The sequence below is a fragment of the Musa acuminata genome, chromosome BXJ3-9 (assembly GCF_036884655.1).
Source record: "Musa acuminata AAA Group cultivar baxijiao chromosome BXJ3-9, Cavendish_Baxijiao_AAA, whole genome shotgun sequence".
NCBI classification, from domain to species: domain Eukaryota; kingdom Viridiplantae; phylum Streptophyta; class Magnoliopsida; order Zingiberales; family Musaceae; genus Musa; species Musa acuminata.
Genome location: NC_088357.1, coordinates 32,595,361 through 32,610,795, shown reverse-complemented (window position 1 = coordinate 32,610,795; position 15,435 = coordinate 32,595,361). Strand labels below are relative to the sequence as shown.

Below are 15,435 nucleotides of genomic sequence, written 5' to 3'. Positions count from 1 at the left end.
CAACTTTTCTTTCCCATTTTTGTAAATAATTTCATAATAAAATCTAAGAAGTTTGGTTACCCATTTTTGCTGCTCAGGGGATGATATCTTTTGCTCCAAAAAGTACTTAAGGCTTTTATGGTCGGTTTTGATTTGAAAGCGTCGCCTGATCAAGTACGGTCTTCACTTGGCCACAGCATGCACAATCACAAGCATCTCCTTGTCGTAAATAGTCATCTTGAGATGGGAAGGAGATAATGCCTTACTGGTATAAGTGAGGGGGCGGCCATCTTGCATTAGTACAGCACCAATTTCGACTCCGGAGGCATTAGCTTCAATAACAAAAGTCTTGTCGAAGTCGGGCGCTATTGTCATTGTGGCTTTAAGTTCGTCGAAGGTGGTGGTGGCTTTGTCCGACCATTGGAAAGCATCTTTTTTTAACAAGGAAGTAAGTGGTGCACTGATCTTTTCATAGTTTTTTACGAACTTGTGGTAGCAGCCTGTTAAACCCAGAAAGCCATGTAGCAATTTTATGTTCCTCGGGGTCGGCCAGTTCTGCATTGCTTCAATTATGGAGGGGTCTACCGCCACACCTTCCTCTGATATAATATGTCCAAGATATTCCACCTTCTGTTAAAGAAAGCAAAAATTCGTAGTGGCCGTTGTGTGTTTGAAAGGTGATTTTCGATATGTCTTCTTCACACTCGTATTTGATGATACCCGGATCAAAGGTCCAGCTTTGTGAAGATTCGTACTCCCTTTCATCTAGAAATTCATCTACTACTGGAATAGGGTATTTGTCCTTGACGGTGATGCCATTTAAAGCTCAGTAGTCGATGCACATCCGCCAAGTTCCGTCCTTCTTGAGTACAAGTAGCACTGGTGAGGAATAAGGGCTGCAACTTGGCCGAACCACCCATGTTTCAAGCATCTCCTTTACGATCTTTTCAATTTCATCCTTCTGGAGGTGAGGATATCGGTACGACCGAGTGTTCGCTGGTGGCTTGCCCAGAAGGATTGAAATCCGATTGTCATGTTGCCGTGTAGGAGGAAGACTGCGCGGCTTAGCAAAAATGTTGGCAGATTTAGTAAGCAATTGGGCAAGATTTTGATCTTCAATTTTTATTTTCTTCCCCTCTAGTTGCTGCTGGAGATGCATCAAAAAGCCACCATTTACCTTGTGTAAAACTTTCTCCATTCGTTGGGTCGAAACGGTGGTTATGTTGCTTTCGCGCTTTCCACGTAGGATGATCTGTTTGCCTTTGCAGTAGAATTTCATAATTAATTTGGAGAAGTTCCAAGAGACATCACCTAGCGTCGTCAGCCATTCTATGCCAAGTACGACCTCATAGTTATCAATTGGCAGGAGGAAGAAGTCGGTGATAATTTCTTGGTCTTGCAGTAATAGTTTCACCTACGGACATCTTTGGTCGTACTTTAGGATTCTTCTGTCGGCGACCTTTACGTCGAACTTGCTGCAACCTTCGATGTGGAGTGCCATCCGAGTAGTAACCTTATTGTTTAGGAAGTTATTAGTGCTGCCTGTGTCGATGAGAACAGTGATCGGTTGTTGTTTGAGAAGGCTTTCAACTTTCATCGTTTACGGGTTTGAGTAGCCAGCTAGTGCGTGTACCGTAACGTCGGTCGGTTGTGGCTCTTCTTCCGTATCGTCTTCTTCATGTTCAAGGCTCTCTTCCAGATGTTCAATGATCTCTTCTTCTACTGGTTCAATCATAAGAAGTCTCCCTTTTCTACAACGATGCTCGCGGCTTCACGGCTCGTTGCAGTGGCAACATAACCCCTTCGCAGATCGCTCCCGAAGCTCTTCTCTTGTCAACCTTTTTGGTGCAGGGACTCGGTTGACAGTAGGGGGGGCTGAGGGCTTCAGTATTACTGGTCGGGGAGCGACCCTAGCCCTTCGGGCTTCATGGTTCAATCTCTCCTCTTGAAATCGTGCGAAAGAGATGGCTGCCATAAATGTGTACGGTTGTCATGCTTTAACTTCTCCCCGGATCTCCGGCTTCAAGCCCTCAATGAAGGTCCCTAATAGTTGTTTTTCAGACCAATCACGAGTTTGATTAGATAATCTTTCAAACCTGGTTTGGTACTCCTGAATGGTGGAGGTTTGTCGGATCTTTGCTAGTTGTCCGTCAATGTTCTTGTAATAGGTTGGTCCGAAGTGGATCAGTAGTCCTTCTTTGAATTGTCACTATGGGAGGACTCCATGAGTGTGTTCAAACCAGTCAAACCACTGTATGACATTCCCTTCAAGATATATAGCTGCAATTTCTACCATAGTTACGTCCGCGGTTTTGTGGTACCAAAAATATCGCTTCGCGCGCGAGATCCAACCAATCGGGTCTCCTTCTTCCCATCTAGGGAAGTCCACCCTCATGCGTGGATAGTTGGGGTCGGTCATAGAGGCTCCCCTCCCTTGGAAGTCATCTCTTCGGGCTTGGTGTGATTGGGCAGAGCTCTCTCCTTAATGTGATTTCTTCGGGCTTTGTGGTCGGCCCAATCTGAGTTGGATAAAGAGCGTCCGAATCTTATCCTCCATTCGCGTGTTTAAGGCTTCGAATTTAGCATTGATTGCCTCCTCAGATGCCATAGTATATGCCTCCAAATCTGTGATATTAAGATCTCTCTTTTGATGGTCGATAGGGTTGGTGGATTGGTGGATTGAGGCTGTGGTTTAGGCTTGTTTTGTGGCTGTTTTGGGTGTAGTTTGAGGGTGTGGTTTGATGGAGTTTTAGGACTGTGGATGAAAATTTTAAATCTGTGGTATATGGCAGCAAGGGTTTGATAGAAATCAGTGGAAGTTGCTGCAGGTATGTGTTGTCTTGTAAGAGCAGAATTGTCGTCGAAGAAACAGTAGTTTTTCGACGAAATTTCCACCAAAAACTTGAGAGATTTGAGGAGGGAATTAACAGCAAAATCTCACTTTAGATAGGTTTTACGTGAATGTCCCTCTTTATTAAGACTCTTCTAGCTAGAGTCCTAACAATCTCCTTATCATATATTGACATATTTTGATGGGAGGGAGATAATACCTTACTGGTGTATGCGAGTGGTCGACCATCTTGCATGAGAACGACTCCAATTTCGACTCCAGATGCGTCGACCTCAATGATGAAGGGTCGGTTGAAATCTGGTAGCGTTAGCACCGACGTCGTTGTCGTCATGGCTGCCTTAAGTTTGTCGAAAGCAACGGAGGTTTTGTCCGACCATTGGAAGGTATCTTTTTTCAGTAGAGAAATGAGGGGTGCGCTAATCTTCCCATAGTCCTTAACAAATTTTCGGTAGTAGCCCGTTAGTCCAAGGAACCCGCGTAGTAATTTCACGTTTGTAGGTTTCGGCCAGCCTTGTATTGCTTCAATTTTTGTTGGGTCTACCGCCACTCCTTCTGATATTATGTGCCCAAGGTACTCTATTTTTTGTTGGAGAAAGCTGCACTTTGACTACTTAACAAAAATAGTATTCTCTCGAAGGATCGTTAAAACAACCCGTAAATGCTGAAAGTAAGTCTCAAGAGAAGGGCTATAAATGAGAATATCATCAAAAAATACCAGCACAAATTTGTGAAGAAAGCTCTGAAAAATATCGTTCATGAGACTTTGGAAGGTTGAAGGAGCATTAATGAGTCCAAAAGGCATTACCAAGAATTCATAATGGTCGTTATGTATGCAGAATGCAGTTTTTGGAATATCGTCTTTACATACCCAAATTTGGTGGTAATCGGATCGGAGGTCCAACTTCGTGAAGACTCGAGCTCCTTTTAACTCATCAAGAAGTTCATCCACCACTGGTATTGGGTACTTGTCCTTGACGGTGATGCCATTTAAAACTCGGTAGTCGATGCACATCCGCCAAGTTTCATCCTTCTTGCGTACAAGTAGCACCGGTGAGAAATAGGGGCTGCAACTTGGCCGAATCACCCCTGTTTCAAGCATCTCCTTTTCGATCTTTTCAATTTCATCCTTCTGGAGGTGAGGATATCGGTACGACCGAGTGTTCGCTGGTGGCTTGCCCGGAAGGATTGGAATTCGAGGGTCATGTTGCCGAGTAGGAGGAAGACCGCGCGGCTCGGCAAAAATGTCGGCAAATTCAGCAAGCAATTTGGTGAGATTTTGATCTTTAATTTCTATTTTCTTCCCCTCTGGTTGCTGTTGGAGATGCATCAAAAAGCCACCATTTACCTTGTGCAAAACTTTCTCCATTCGTTGGGTCGAAACGGTGGTTACGTTGCTTCCGTGCTTCCCGCGTAGGATGATTTGTTTGCCTTTGCAGTAGAATTTCATAATTAATTTGGAGAAGTTCCAAGAGACATCACCTAGCGTCGTCAGCCATTTTATGCCAAGTACGGCCTCATAGTCATCAATTGGTAGGAGGAAGAAGTCAGTGATAATTTCTTAGTCTTGTAGTAATAGTTTCACTTGCGGACATCTTTGGTCACACTTTAGGATTCTTCCGTTGGCGACCTTTACGTCGAACTTGCTGCAACCTTCGATGTGGAGCGTCATCCGAGCAGCAACCTTACTGTTTAGGAAGTTATTAGTGCTGCCTGTGTTGATGAGAACAGTGATCGGTTGTTGTTTGAGAAGGCCTCCAACTTTCATCGTTTGCGGGTTTAAGTAGTCGGCTAGTGCATGTACCGTAAACTCGGTCGGTTGTGGCTCTTCTTCCACATCTTCTTCTTTATATTCAAGGCTATCTTCTGGATGTTCAATGACCTCTTCTTCTACTAGTTTAATCACAAGAAGTCTCCTTTTTTTATAGCGATACTCGCGACTCCACGGCTCGTCGCAGTGCCAATATAACCCCTTCGCAGATTGCTCCCGAAGCTCTTCTCTTGACAACCTTTTTGGTGCAGGGGCTCGGTTGACAGTAGTGAGGGCTTCAGTACTCCCAAGATGATCTATGAAGTGTATAAGAAATTTCGTTCAAAGAGGGTTGCAAATAGATCGGTTAAGGCAACAATATACGACTGAAATTTTTTGCAGCAATCCTTCGTTCGTAAAGATGATAACTTTTGTGACGAAAGGAATTCGTAGGAATATAGGAACAATTTTTTTTTGAATTTTCGAATAAGGATAACTAAATTGCAGCAGCAGTAAGGTAGGAAACCAGAACCTGTTGCAATTCACGAGGAGATCAAAGGATGATCCGCGGTGGTAGAGATGACGGCGGAATTCAGCAACGATCTTTTAAGCAATTGTGGGAATTGCTTTGGGCGACTGTGGAGGGCTAATGGATGGCTGTGGAAGGGCAGCGAGATGCCAAGAATGCTGCTCTGATACCAGATGTTAGAACCCTTGCATATTCTAAGCTTGGGTTTGATCTCTTTAGGGGATCGGCCTCCTTTGAACTCTATAGGGGTTCCTTCTTCCAAATTGCTGCTCAAAGGCTGTAGAAAAGATTCATCTATTGCTTGTTAAAAGAGGATGAATATATGGCTATTTATAGGGCTTCTAAACCCTAACTCCTAATAGGACTCCTACTTAAGACTCCTATTCATTTACAACTCCTAATGCTTTTCTAAGAACAACTCCTAATAGGACTCCTACTCAAGACTCCTATTCCTTTACAACTCCTAATGCTTCTCTAAGAAATAACCTCCTAACCGTAGCTGGCCTCTTCACCTCTTTAATAGGGGTCGGCTAGGTAGGTTAACATGATTGCCCCTCTCAATTAGGACTCTCCTAGCTAGAGTCCTAACAAAAGTAGGGAAGGAGAGGGCGACAGTGACGGAGGAACTTTTGGACGACGACGGTACTGGTGGAGGAAGCTACGAATGATAGCAATAGCGCCGGAAGTTGCAGATGACGACGTCATGGGCAGAGGAAGCTTCATATGTGTCCATCGGTGGCGGAGGAAATTAAGGTCCTCTCCCTCGACGGTGGAAGGAGCTACACACGGAAGCAGTAGCGTTGAAGGGAACTGCGCACGAAAGCTACACCTTTAGACTCGTTCGTTGACAGCAGATGAAGTGTCGGTCTTATGCATTGACGGCGGAGGCAGCGACAGAGGAAGCGTTGGTCTTGTGCATCGGTAGCAGAGGCAATGACAGAGACGTTACGGAGGCAGAGGTTGTGCTAGGGTTGCTCAGGGTCATGCGAGGCTGCATGGGGTGGGTTTTGCAAGTAAAATAACTTTATGTAGCTTAGTTGGTTTAATCGAACCAATTAGCTATTGTTCAACTGAATTATAGGTTCTAGGGTTGCATGGTTTCAGCGGGCACTCGCTCGAGGCGCCCGACGCTTGGGTTCAGGCGAGCGCCCAAGCGACGTTTCATTAAAGTGTGTCACCTGGTGAATCTGTGGGGCACTCGGGCCTTGCCTCACCTCACCTAAGCGCCTAGGTGAGCGCCCAAGCATCTATTTAATCCCCTGGTCTAGGTTTAAGACTTCAAAAGACTTAGGATTCAATAAGTGAAGTCCTTTAGTGGTTGGGACCAAGGTTCATAATTTTGTACTGTACCGGAGTTTCGAACTCAGCTTAGTATGGTACGGTATAACTATATCAAGCGGTACGTTTCGATATACCACTCAGTATATATATATATATATATATATATATATATATATATATATATATATATATATATATATATATATATATATATGTATATATAAAACAAAATCTACGTCACCTCGATACTCTTCGTGCTCTGCCCGCGTGAGGAGGTTTCCTTCTCCCTGCACGAAAAAAAAAGAAAAGCGACGTTGCTCAATTTTTGCCCTCGTGGGGAGAAGAAGTCGTTTCCTTCTCTCTGCGCAAAAAAAAAAGAGAAAGGCGATGTTGTTGAGGCGACGTCTCCCGGTTTCCCTGCGCGAAAAAAAAGAGAGGCGACGTCGCCTGGTTTCACCACGCGGAAAAAAGAAGAAGAGAAAGGCGATGTTGCTTGGTTTCCTTGCGCAGAAAAAAAAAAAGAGAAAGGTGACGTCGCTTGGTTTCCTTGCGCGAGAAAAAAAAAGCAAAAGGTGGCGACGTCGCCCGGTTTCCTCGCGCAAAAAAAAAAAAAAAGGAGAAAGGCGACGTCACTCGGTTTCCCCGTGCGAAAAATAAAAGAGAGAAAGGCGACGTTGCCCAGTTTCCCCGTGTGAAAAAAAAAAAGAAAAGCGACGTCACTCGGTTTTTGCTTGTGTGGGGAGAAGAAACTGTTTCCTTCTCCCCGCACGAAAAAAAAAAAGAAAGGTGACGTTGCCTTGGTGACGTCGCTCGGTTTTTGCCCGCGTGGGGAGAAGAAACCGTTCTTCTCCCTACGCAAAAAAAGTAAAAAAAAAAAAAAAGCCTCAGTCCTTCTACTTGTGTGGGGAGAAGAAGCCGCTTCTCCTCGCGACGTCGCCGAGGCTTCTTCTCTCCCCGCGCGGATGAGAAGTCGTCGAGGCCTCGTCGCCTCAGACGAGGAGGCGGTAATATTGAGGTCATACAACCAATGTTGACCTAAAGAAATGTAGGCAACGTTTATTGGTAGAAGTTACACTAAATCTCATCTTGGTAATCGCTCATTTTGATTGGTACCAAGCACCTTTCAATCACGGGTAAAGTGGCTTTGTCAACCTAGGCTACCTTGAATGGTGTCAAATGTGATTTTACCTTAAGATTTAGTCTTTCGATAGTAGATTTTGTGACTATATTCATAGTGCTATTCCCATCTATAACCAACTACTAAGCTCTTTCTTAGCTTCGAATAATATAGAAGATATTTGTCTTCTTCCATTCATAAAAAACACTAATAGTAGAAAAAAAGATATGAACAATATTGGCATGGGCATCTTTAAATTCTATTTTATTTTCATCACCTAAGTAAGTTTTGGGTTCAACTAATTGGTCTACTTCCTCGATTGGATCATCTAGTTCTTTTAAGGTATGGGTACATTGAGGACAATGAGAGACAATGTGACCTTTATTATGGTAGTAGTGATATTGGAATAAAGACGAACTAGTTTGAGAATCAATGATTGAATGAGTTGGATGATTCATGGTTGGGCTAGGGGTGTCGCTAGTAGTGGGGATGTTTGGCTTGATAGAGCCACTCTTGGGGTAGATTGAGAAATAGTTCTATTGTCGAGAGAATGAAAAGATGCTCGATGAGTTGGATAAAGTTTGGTGTACTTCTCAATCCCAAGGGCTTATCGGGAGGCTTCCTCCATGATGCCGGAAAAACTAAAAGAGACTTCCCATTAATAAATTTTTAGATAGTGTTGATTTAGTCATCAATTTCACATCTGAGTAAAAGTTCGTCAAATTAGGCCAAATACCTAGTTGTACTAGGATTTAACTTTTTAAGATTTAACAATTGTTTAATTAGTTAGCTTTGAAAGTAGGTTAGCAAATATTTTTACTTAAGTTTTTGTTTCATGACTTCCTATTGAGTGATTAAAGGCCCCCGACGGTGTTTAAGATTATATTAGACATGTTGCCAATACTTCCTAGTGGACCTTGCCAGTTTCAGCTTTTCAAACCGTATCTATTTAATAATAATCATTCCATACCACTCAAAGTAGTCCTCCATGCTATTTAACCAGTCAACAAACATATTTGGGTCAAACATACTATCAAAGTCGAGCACATCCACTTTGACTCTTCTAGCTATTTCTCCTATATTGTCAGCAAATCAAACTCGTTGACCCATTACTTAAGTTTGTGGATTTCTAGTAGGTTCTAAGAATTCATTGTTAAAGTCAAAAGTTTGATTATCAGGAATTGTTGGAGCATAATTTTAAACAGGTGCCCATAGTTAGACTTAAGATTTATTCAAACTGGAACTTAGGGAGTAGGAAAAATTCCTTGATTTAAAGCTATAGATTATGGAGAATGGTCATGTTACTTAACCGACTTATCAATTTCCTCATTCATGGCTCATTTGTTAAGGTGTTGGAGAGCTCTTAGGCTTTGGATCATTTGATCGCATAATTGGTTCTATATTATGTCAGGATATTTTAGTTTCGTCCTAAGGGTGTTTATCTCACTTTGTTGGTTTTGGGATTCATTAGAATTGGATTGATTTTCACCTCATCTAGTCATGATTTTAATGTTATCAACAAATTACCTTTTGATAATGATGTCGTTAATTACTACAATGTATAATTTAGAGGTGTAATGATTCAAGTGGTTCTCTCATGTTTTGGACAACTTTCAAGGTTTTAAATCTTAATGGTGCTATAGGTTATAGTCAGGATTCGACTTACCGATCTAAATCAGCGGCACGACACGTGTTGCTTCGTATCGATGGTGTCGATACAGTAGGGCATGTCGATGACACAATAAAAAGCCCAAAAAACCTCGAAAAATACTTGAAAAATAGAAAAAAAACTTAAATTAGGATTTTTTTTATTTGGAACAAATGTAAGTTTAGTATAATTTAATCAAAAATATTTTAAATTAGGAAGGAATAGTGACATATCTTTTTCAAGTTTTGAAGAGCAATGTTGTGGCATGTTTGGAGCCATTCTTCTGTTGATATTGAATTACCTACAAAGATATGACTTGAATTGTTAGATTATGAGTTAAGCTTTAAGATTTAAATGAATCAAGTAATAAATGGATCAATCGATAGATATACTTGGTCCTATCGCTTAAAAGAATGACGGGACTCCATAGGCGGTGAATCGGGGTCCTTGATCATATGGATTTGTATGTCAATATGGTATGTTTGTCGGATTTAATCTTAGAATTGCTCCTACGATCTGGTATACTGATACACCGTATGCCATTGGTGCATCAATGTAGTGATGGTTATAGTATAAATGTCGTGAATCACACGAGTTCGAGGCGACTCTTGAGGCAAATATGATTGTGGCATGTATTGGTGGGAAGGTTGTAGAACGCCATAACTTCTATTTTCGACATTAACTTGTTGCTCTGTATTATAAGATCGATCAGTTTCGGAAAAGAATGATCAACTATCATTGTACTACTGTTGACTGTAAGGGAATACATAGTTACATACATCTTAATTAGAGTGATATTACTCTAACTTAAGTGTTAATTCTCCCAAATTTGATCCAATCCACAAATTGTAGCCTTGTTGAATTTAAGAGAGTGAAAATGTAAGAATGAGAGAGAGATGTGAGTGAGAATGAGTTTGAGAGAGTCGAAGAATTGGAGAGAGTGAAAGGGGTTGAAAAAGGGAGTGGGAAGGATTTTAAAATCTTTTGAACTGGTTCCAACAAAAAAGAATTGATCGTTAGAAATAGGTATATCATAGCCCTTGATCAGTCTCGATCAAAATCCAACCATTATCGATCGGTATAAGTCGGTAACGGTCGAGTTTCGACAGTTCCACTTGGTATATACCTCGTATCTTTCGATATGGGGTCCCTAATGTATAATCACCTGGAACGGGGTGGTCTGTGTGTTGATCACCTGTCAGATCGATATGTGTTGCTCTTACCATACCATTTTGGGTGGTACAACAAACCCAAGTTGTAGTTAAAGGGGTGAGAGAGGGTGATAAATAGAAAAACAAGAGAAAGCAAGGGAGAAAAAAATGATAAAAACCAAGTCCGTAAGGACAGTCACCTCAAAGTCTAACTTCACACACAAGGGGTTGACACTGGAGGTGCAAAGATCTGTGAGTGTTGGTCAAAGCTTTGTTGCCAGTTTGGACCAAATGAGGTACATGACAGATTTCTTGATAAGCTTTGATATCAACTAATGTAGAATAGGGTAAAGAAATAGAGAACAAGAGAGGAGAAAAAAGGAGTGAGATTAGAGATTAGAGAGGAGAGAAAGAGAGGATTGAGGTTAGAGATTAGAGAGGTGAGAAAGAGAGGAGTGCGATTAGAGATTAGAGAGGAGTGAAGGAGGCTAGAAGAGAGGATGCATTTTTTTTTCATTCAAATATGAAGTGATTCATCTATTGACAATCACCACTATTTATAGGGGTTTAGGAGCCTTAGTATAATCAATGAAGGCAATAATTTCCAAGAGTAATCTCCAAGGGAACTTATATACCTTCTAGAAACTCAAAATGTGGCTTCTAGGTTGCCTAAATAGATTTAAAGGAATTTATCATAGCTGAGAAGTAAAGAGTGCACTTAATATAAAAATAGAGTTTCAAGGTTTAACACCTAGAAAGACCCAAATACTTTTCAAATTTTCACATCTCTTAAAGTCTCTAGGCCAAATAATTGATGATTTTTTGCTGATTTATTTGCCTAGAATAATGTTTTCTGAAATCCCTTATAATGGTTCTCCATCATACCATCTTTAGAAGTTCTAAAGATCAGACTAAATATTCCTTATGTATATGGTCTGTATATATGAAAGAAATGTACATGGTATCTACAGAAAAATCTTATGTATTATTTCTTTCTTGTTGTTAATGCTTTGTTGCTTTGATGTATACTATGTACTATAATTATCTTGCCAATTATTGGCATCATCTATCCTTTCCATTTGTTCATTAAAAATTTATCAAACAGAAAATTCCCTCAATTGCTTCAGAAGTTGTTAAGTTGACACAAGTCATAGTGGATGCTGCGGTAAAGCTATGCAGAACTTATTGTCAAGCTGTTAAGTGGGACTTTTATGAGATGAACGCTGACAGAAACAAAGAAATGGCTGAGGTAGGTGTAGATCTTGCTAGTCATGTGGTCAACATAACAGCATGCACCACAAAGTATTTGTATGAACTAGGAATGTTTGCAGCTGCTGGCGGAGGAAGTCTGGTTACACTACTAAATGTGTCATGGAAAGGTGTTGTTTCTTTGCTGCAGCTTGGTAAAGGGTTTTTAACCAAAAAAGTAAACGTCGCTGATATTATTCTGAACCTTGTTTCTCTGGCCATTGAGTCCCTCAGAAGTGCCTCTGAAGCATGGTGTATGACATTACAGGAAACACTTACTGGTGCTGAAGCTAAAAGGATCTTTCTCCCAATAAAGTTTTACTTGATAAATGCTGTACGGATCTCATCCGAGTACCCATATGAAGCCATTGATGTGTATAGGGAGTTAACTCGCTGTGCTTTGCTGATCTCATCTTTAGGAATTTTATTTAGCAAGGAGACCAAACTGAGAGCTGCAAGTGAAGCTCTGGCAGAGTTCTTGGAACCAACATCATCACTTCTACTGCATACACTACTGAATACAGCAAATATAAATCTCGAGTCAAGACTCCTGATTTTAGATTGGTTATTAAGTTATGAAAATGATTCTAAATCAACTGTTGTGGTAGAGAATGCTGATAGCTCCTCAGGTTCAACTTCTCTGGGAAGCATATTTCTTGTGAATTGTGATGATGTCCCAATGGCGAGAGCTGTATTACTTGGACGACTTATGCTTTTCTTGAATCTTCTGAAGACTTCTCCAGTTTTGAGGGAAGAAATAGTTATTGGAATCTCGGGGAAGCTGGATAGTCTTTTGCATATGATGATGCATGAAGAAGTCTACTCTTTGGCTCTTGGTTTGGAGATACCTGTTAATTGTGTTGTTGGACCAAACTCTGGAGTAGCTTGGCAACTGATGTTCTATTTCATCTTGCATTCCTTGAAAACTTTCATGATTGTTGCTGCTTCTTCAGGTCCAGCTTGGATGGAGGTGGAATTCTTCTTACTCCGGAACATCTGCCATCCTCACTTTCTTTGTCTGGAAATTATTACAGAAATGTATTGCTTCCTTTTGCGTCATGGGGAAACAAATATGACCAATTACATTCTTGATAAACTTTGTTCAGTACTGAAATTTGTAGCATCCTCAGAACCAGATCTCAGACCTCTCGACACTTTAAGAAAGACATCAAGACTAGTATGTGTTTCACTTTCTTATGTGTGTCCTGCTGCGGTTGACAGATTTTACAATCTTGTGGAAAGTGAGGATGAGCCTAATTTGTCACAGATAATGTATTTAGCACTACTTGTAGAGGGTTTCCCATTGGAATCATTACCTGATGAGAGTAAAATGCTTGCTATTCGCAAATTAGTTACTTCATTTTATCATTTCACAGAGAACAAAGCTAAAGAACAGGAACTTGTACTACTTAAGTCCACAGAATTTGGTTACTCCAGTTTTGTTGGACTACCAGTGCATGCACTCTCATCTGCTCTACAGTGTCGGTAAGCAACTCATTGCTCAAAATATATCATAATGACATCAATTTTCTCAAATGAATCATGTGGCTATTTGAGAAAATTGTGGCTAACCGTTTCTTACATTCTTCAGTCAGGTTAAGGATTCTGATATTGCTGGTGACAAGAATATGGCACACGTTGTGAACTTTGCAGTTGTCGTTATTCATGGATATAAAAGTGCCGTTGATCGTAAGAAAGACATCTTTGCCACACTTCTAAGCGCAACATTGGTTATCATTTCAAACATGAGGAATTTTTATGGTTCTGCTGAAATGGAAAAACTAATTGTGGAGCTACATACCCTTTTCATGCAATGTCCCACTGATGCTGATGGTATGTTGTATCAATGCAAGCCTTCTCTTGCATATTTCATGGCTAGCCTCAGTCACATGGAAATAGCAGAAGGTGAAGGGCAGACACTTTGTACTGCAGTATGGGATCTTTATCACATGTTACTGAGGGAACGGCATTGGGCAATTGTTCATCTAGTTATAGTTGCTTTTGGTTATTTTGCTGCCCGTACATCTTGTACTCAGCTTTGGAGATTTGTTCCTCATGATGCAACTCTCTCATTTGATACCAACACAGGAACTGAGGCCAATGAAGACCTATTTATGTCGGAGTTAAAATGTGTTCTTGAAAAGGAAGTAGCATTGTGTGATGTGACTCCATCCAAAGAGCAGTTATATCTCTTACAAGAAGGGATTGTGCTGAGAAAACTAGTCAAAGGAGCATGTAATAATTCAAAAGTTTCTGGTTCTAAGCAACTTGTGAACGATGACAAAAACTGTGTCAAGAATAGGAAGAGGAAGCTTCTGGACAGAATTTGTGAAGGAATGGAATTACTGCAGAGCGGTGTGAAGGTAATGAACGATGCTCTAGCTCAATCTGATGCCACAGATTTGAAAGACACATTATCATCACATATCTTGTGCCTCGAGGATGTGATTTCTCATTTGGTCGGTTCAACAAATCAGGTATGAGTATTTGATTTTGTCTATAATGCCTGACAAAGAGCAACTCCAAAACTTGGGATGGTGACCTGAATAAACAGAATCAATATTGTTGACAAAAGTTTGACATGCTGTTTCAGGTTTGCTTCCTCTCCAAAGAAATGATTAGATAGAATTTTCGAGGACAATGTGTATGAATTTATTCACCCAGAGATTACAAAATAGGATAATTATATAATTTTCTTAATCAATAATAAACGTGAAATATTCATTCAAATCATTTCATGATCAAGGAAATCACAATAAGATTATTATCATGGTTCCTATGATTTGAGAGAATTATGATAAAATGTCAACATAATTTTTATGGTTGAGAATCTTGAAAACATATTTTATAATTCATATGATTAAGAGAATAATGATAATCATGATATTCTTAATATCATGAAATCACACAATACTGTCATAATATATTGTCTTGATTTTTCTTTCTTTCTAATACTATGTTCTCAATATCATCCTTCCTAATGTTCCTTTTCTTTTCTCTTGGAAGCTGAATAATTTGGTTTGATGAATTGCTCAATTGCCTTTAGGGTGTATTTAAAAGTACATTATACTGTTAGAGACCAAATTCAACGGGACTTGCATTTGTTGGTCAAAAGTGAAACTTCAGTAGAAAATAGAAAGGCCACCTTATTAGTTTAGGGAATAATGTGATATCTAGCTTAGTTCATCCATCTAAGGGAGTTTTGACTAGTTCTCCATCGCAAAATATAAGATTCTCTTAGAATAAACTGAGCACCCTATGTTGGCGTTCAAGATGGAAACATGAATTAGGTTTGCAAACTCCCTCCCCAGTTGCAGCGTTGGGAGCAGAAGCATACAGAGATTCTCAACTCTATAGATGTGATGAACTCATATGGAAGCTAAATGATAATGATAATTATAATAGAAATAAAAGATTCTCCCCCTCCTCTCTCTCTCTCTCTCTCTCTCTCTCTCTCTCTCTCTGTCAAAAAGACAAGTGACAAACATGGGGTTCAAGTCCAGTCCAGTCCAGGTCCTTGCACTTATATATATAAGAGGCACTAAGATACATATAAAAGAGGCACTGCAAGGGCTGTTGCAAAACATTGTTCAGTGCACGAAAAGTGATTGAGATATTTCATCAAAGAAACAAAAGAGAATGATTGAGAGATAATGTTTTTGTCTTTAATTTTGATAATAGGTGGGTTATCTTAAAAAGTGTCACTCTAAACGGGTCTGAGTACCAACTTGAAATTTCAACTACAGATGGACACAAACCAGAAAAAGCCAGTATTGAAGCGCAAATCACTAACTTTGATTAAGAGTAATAGTATGTTTCTCACAGGATTTGCGTCTCTTATGGCCCTCGTAGAATGAAAATAAACAAAGCCACAACAATTTTAT

The 15,435-nt window shown here is 40.3% G+C and overlaps 1 protein-coding gene across 2 annotated transcripts in view; it reads left to right on the top strand.

Annotated features, from left to right (window-relative positions):
- The window catches only part of LOC103973522 (uncharacterized), a 33,173-nt gene extending 18,927 nt beyond the window's left edge, over positions 1-14,246 (top strand). For both annotated transcript variants that reach the window (XM_009388109.3, XM_018821456.2), the window contains exons 6-7: positions 11,409-13,036; positions 13,143-14,246. In XM_009388109.3, coding sequence (XP_009386384.2) covers positions 11,409-13,036; positions 13,143-14,034 — 2,520 coding nt within the window. In that variant the 3' untranslated portion in view covers positions 14,035-14,246. The remainder of the gene's footprint in view (positions 1-11,408; positions 13,037-13,142) is intronic.
- Positions 14,247-15,435: the final 1,189 nt, after the last annotated feature.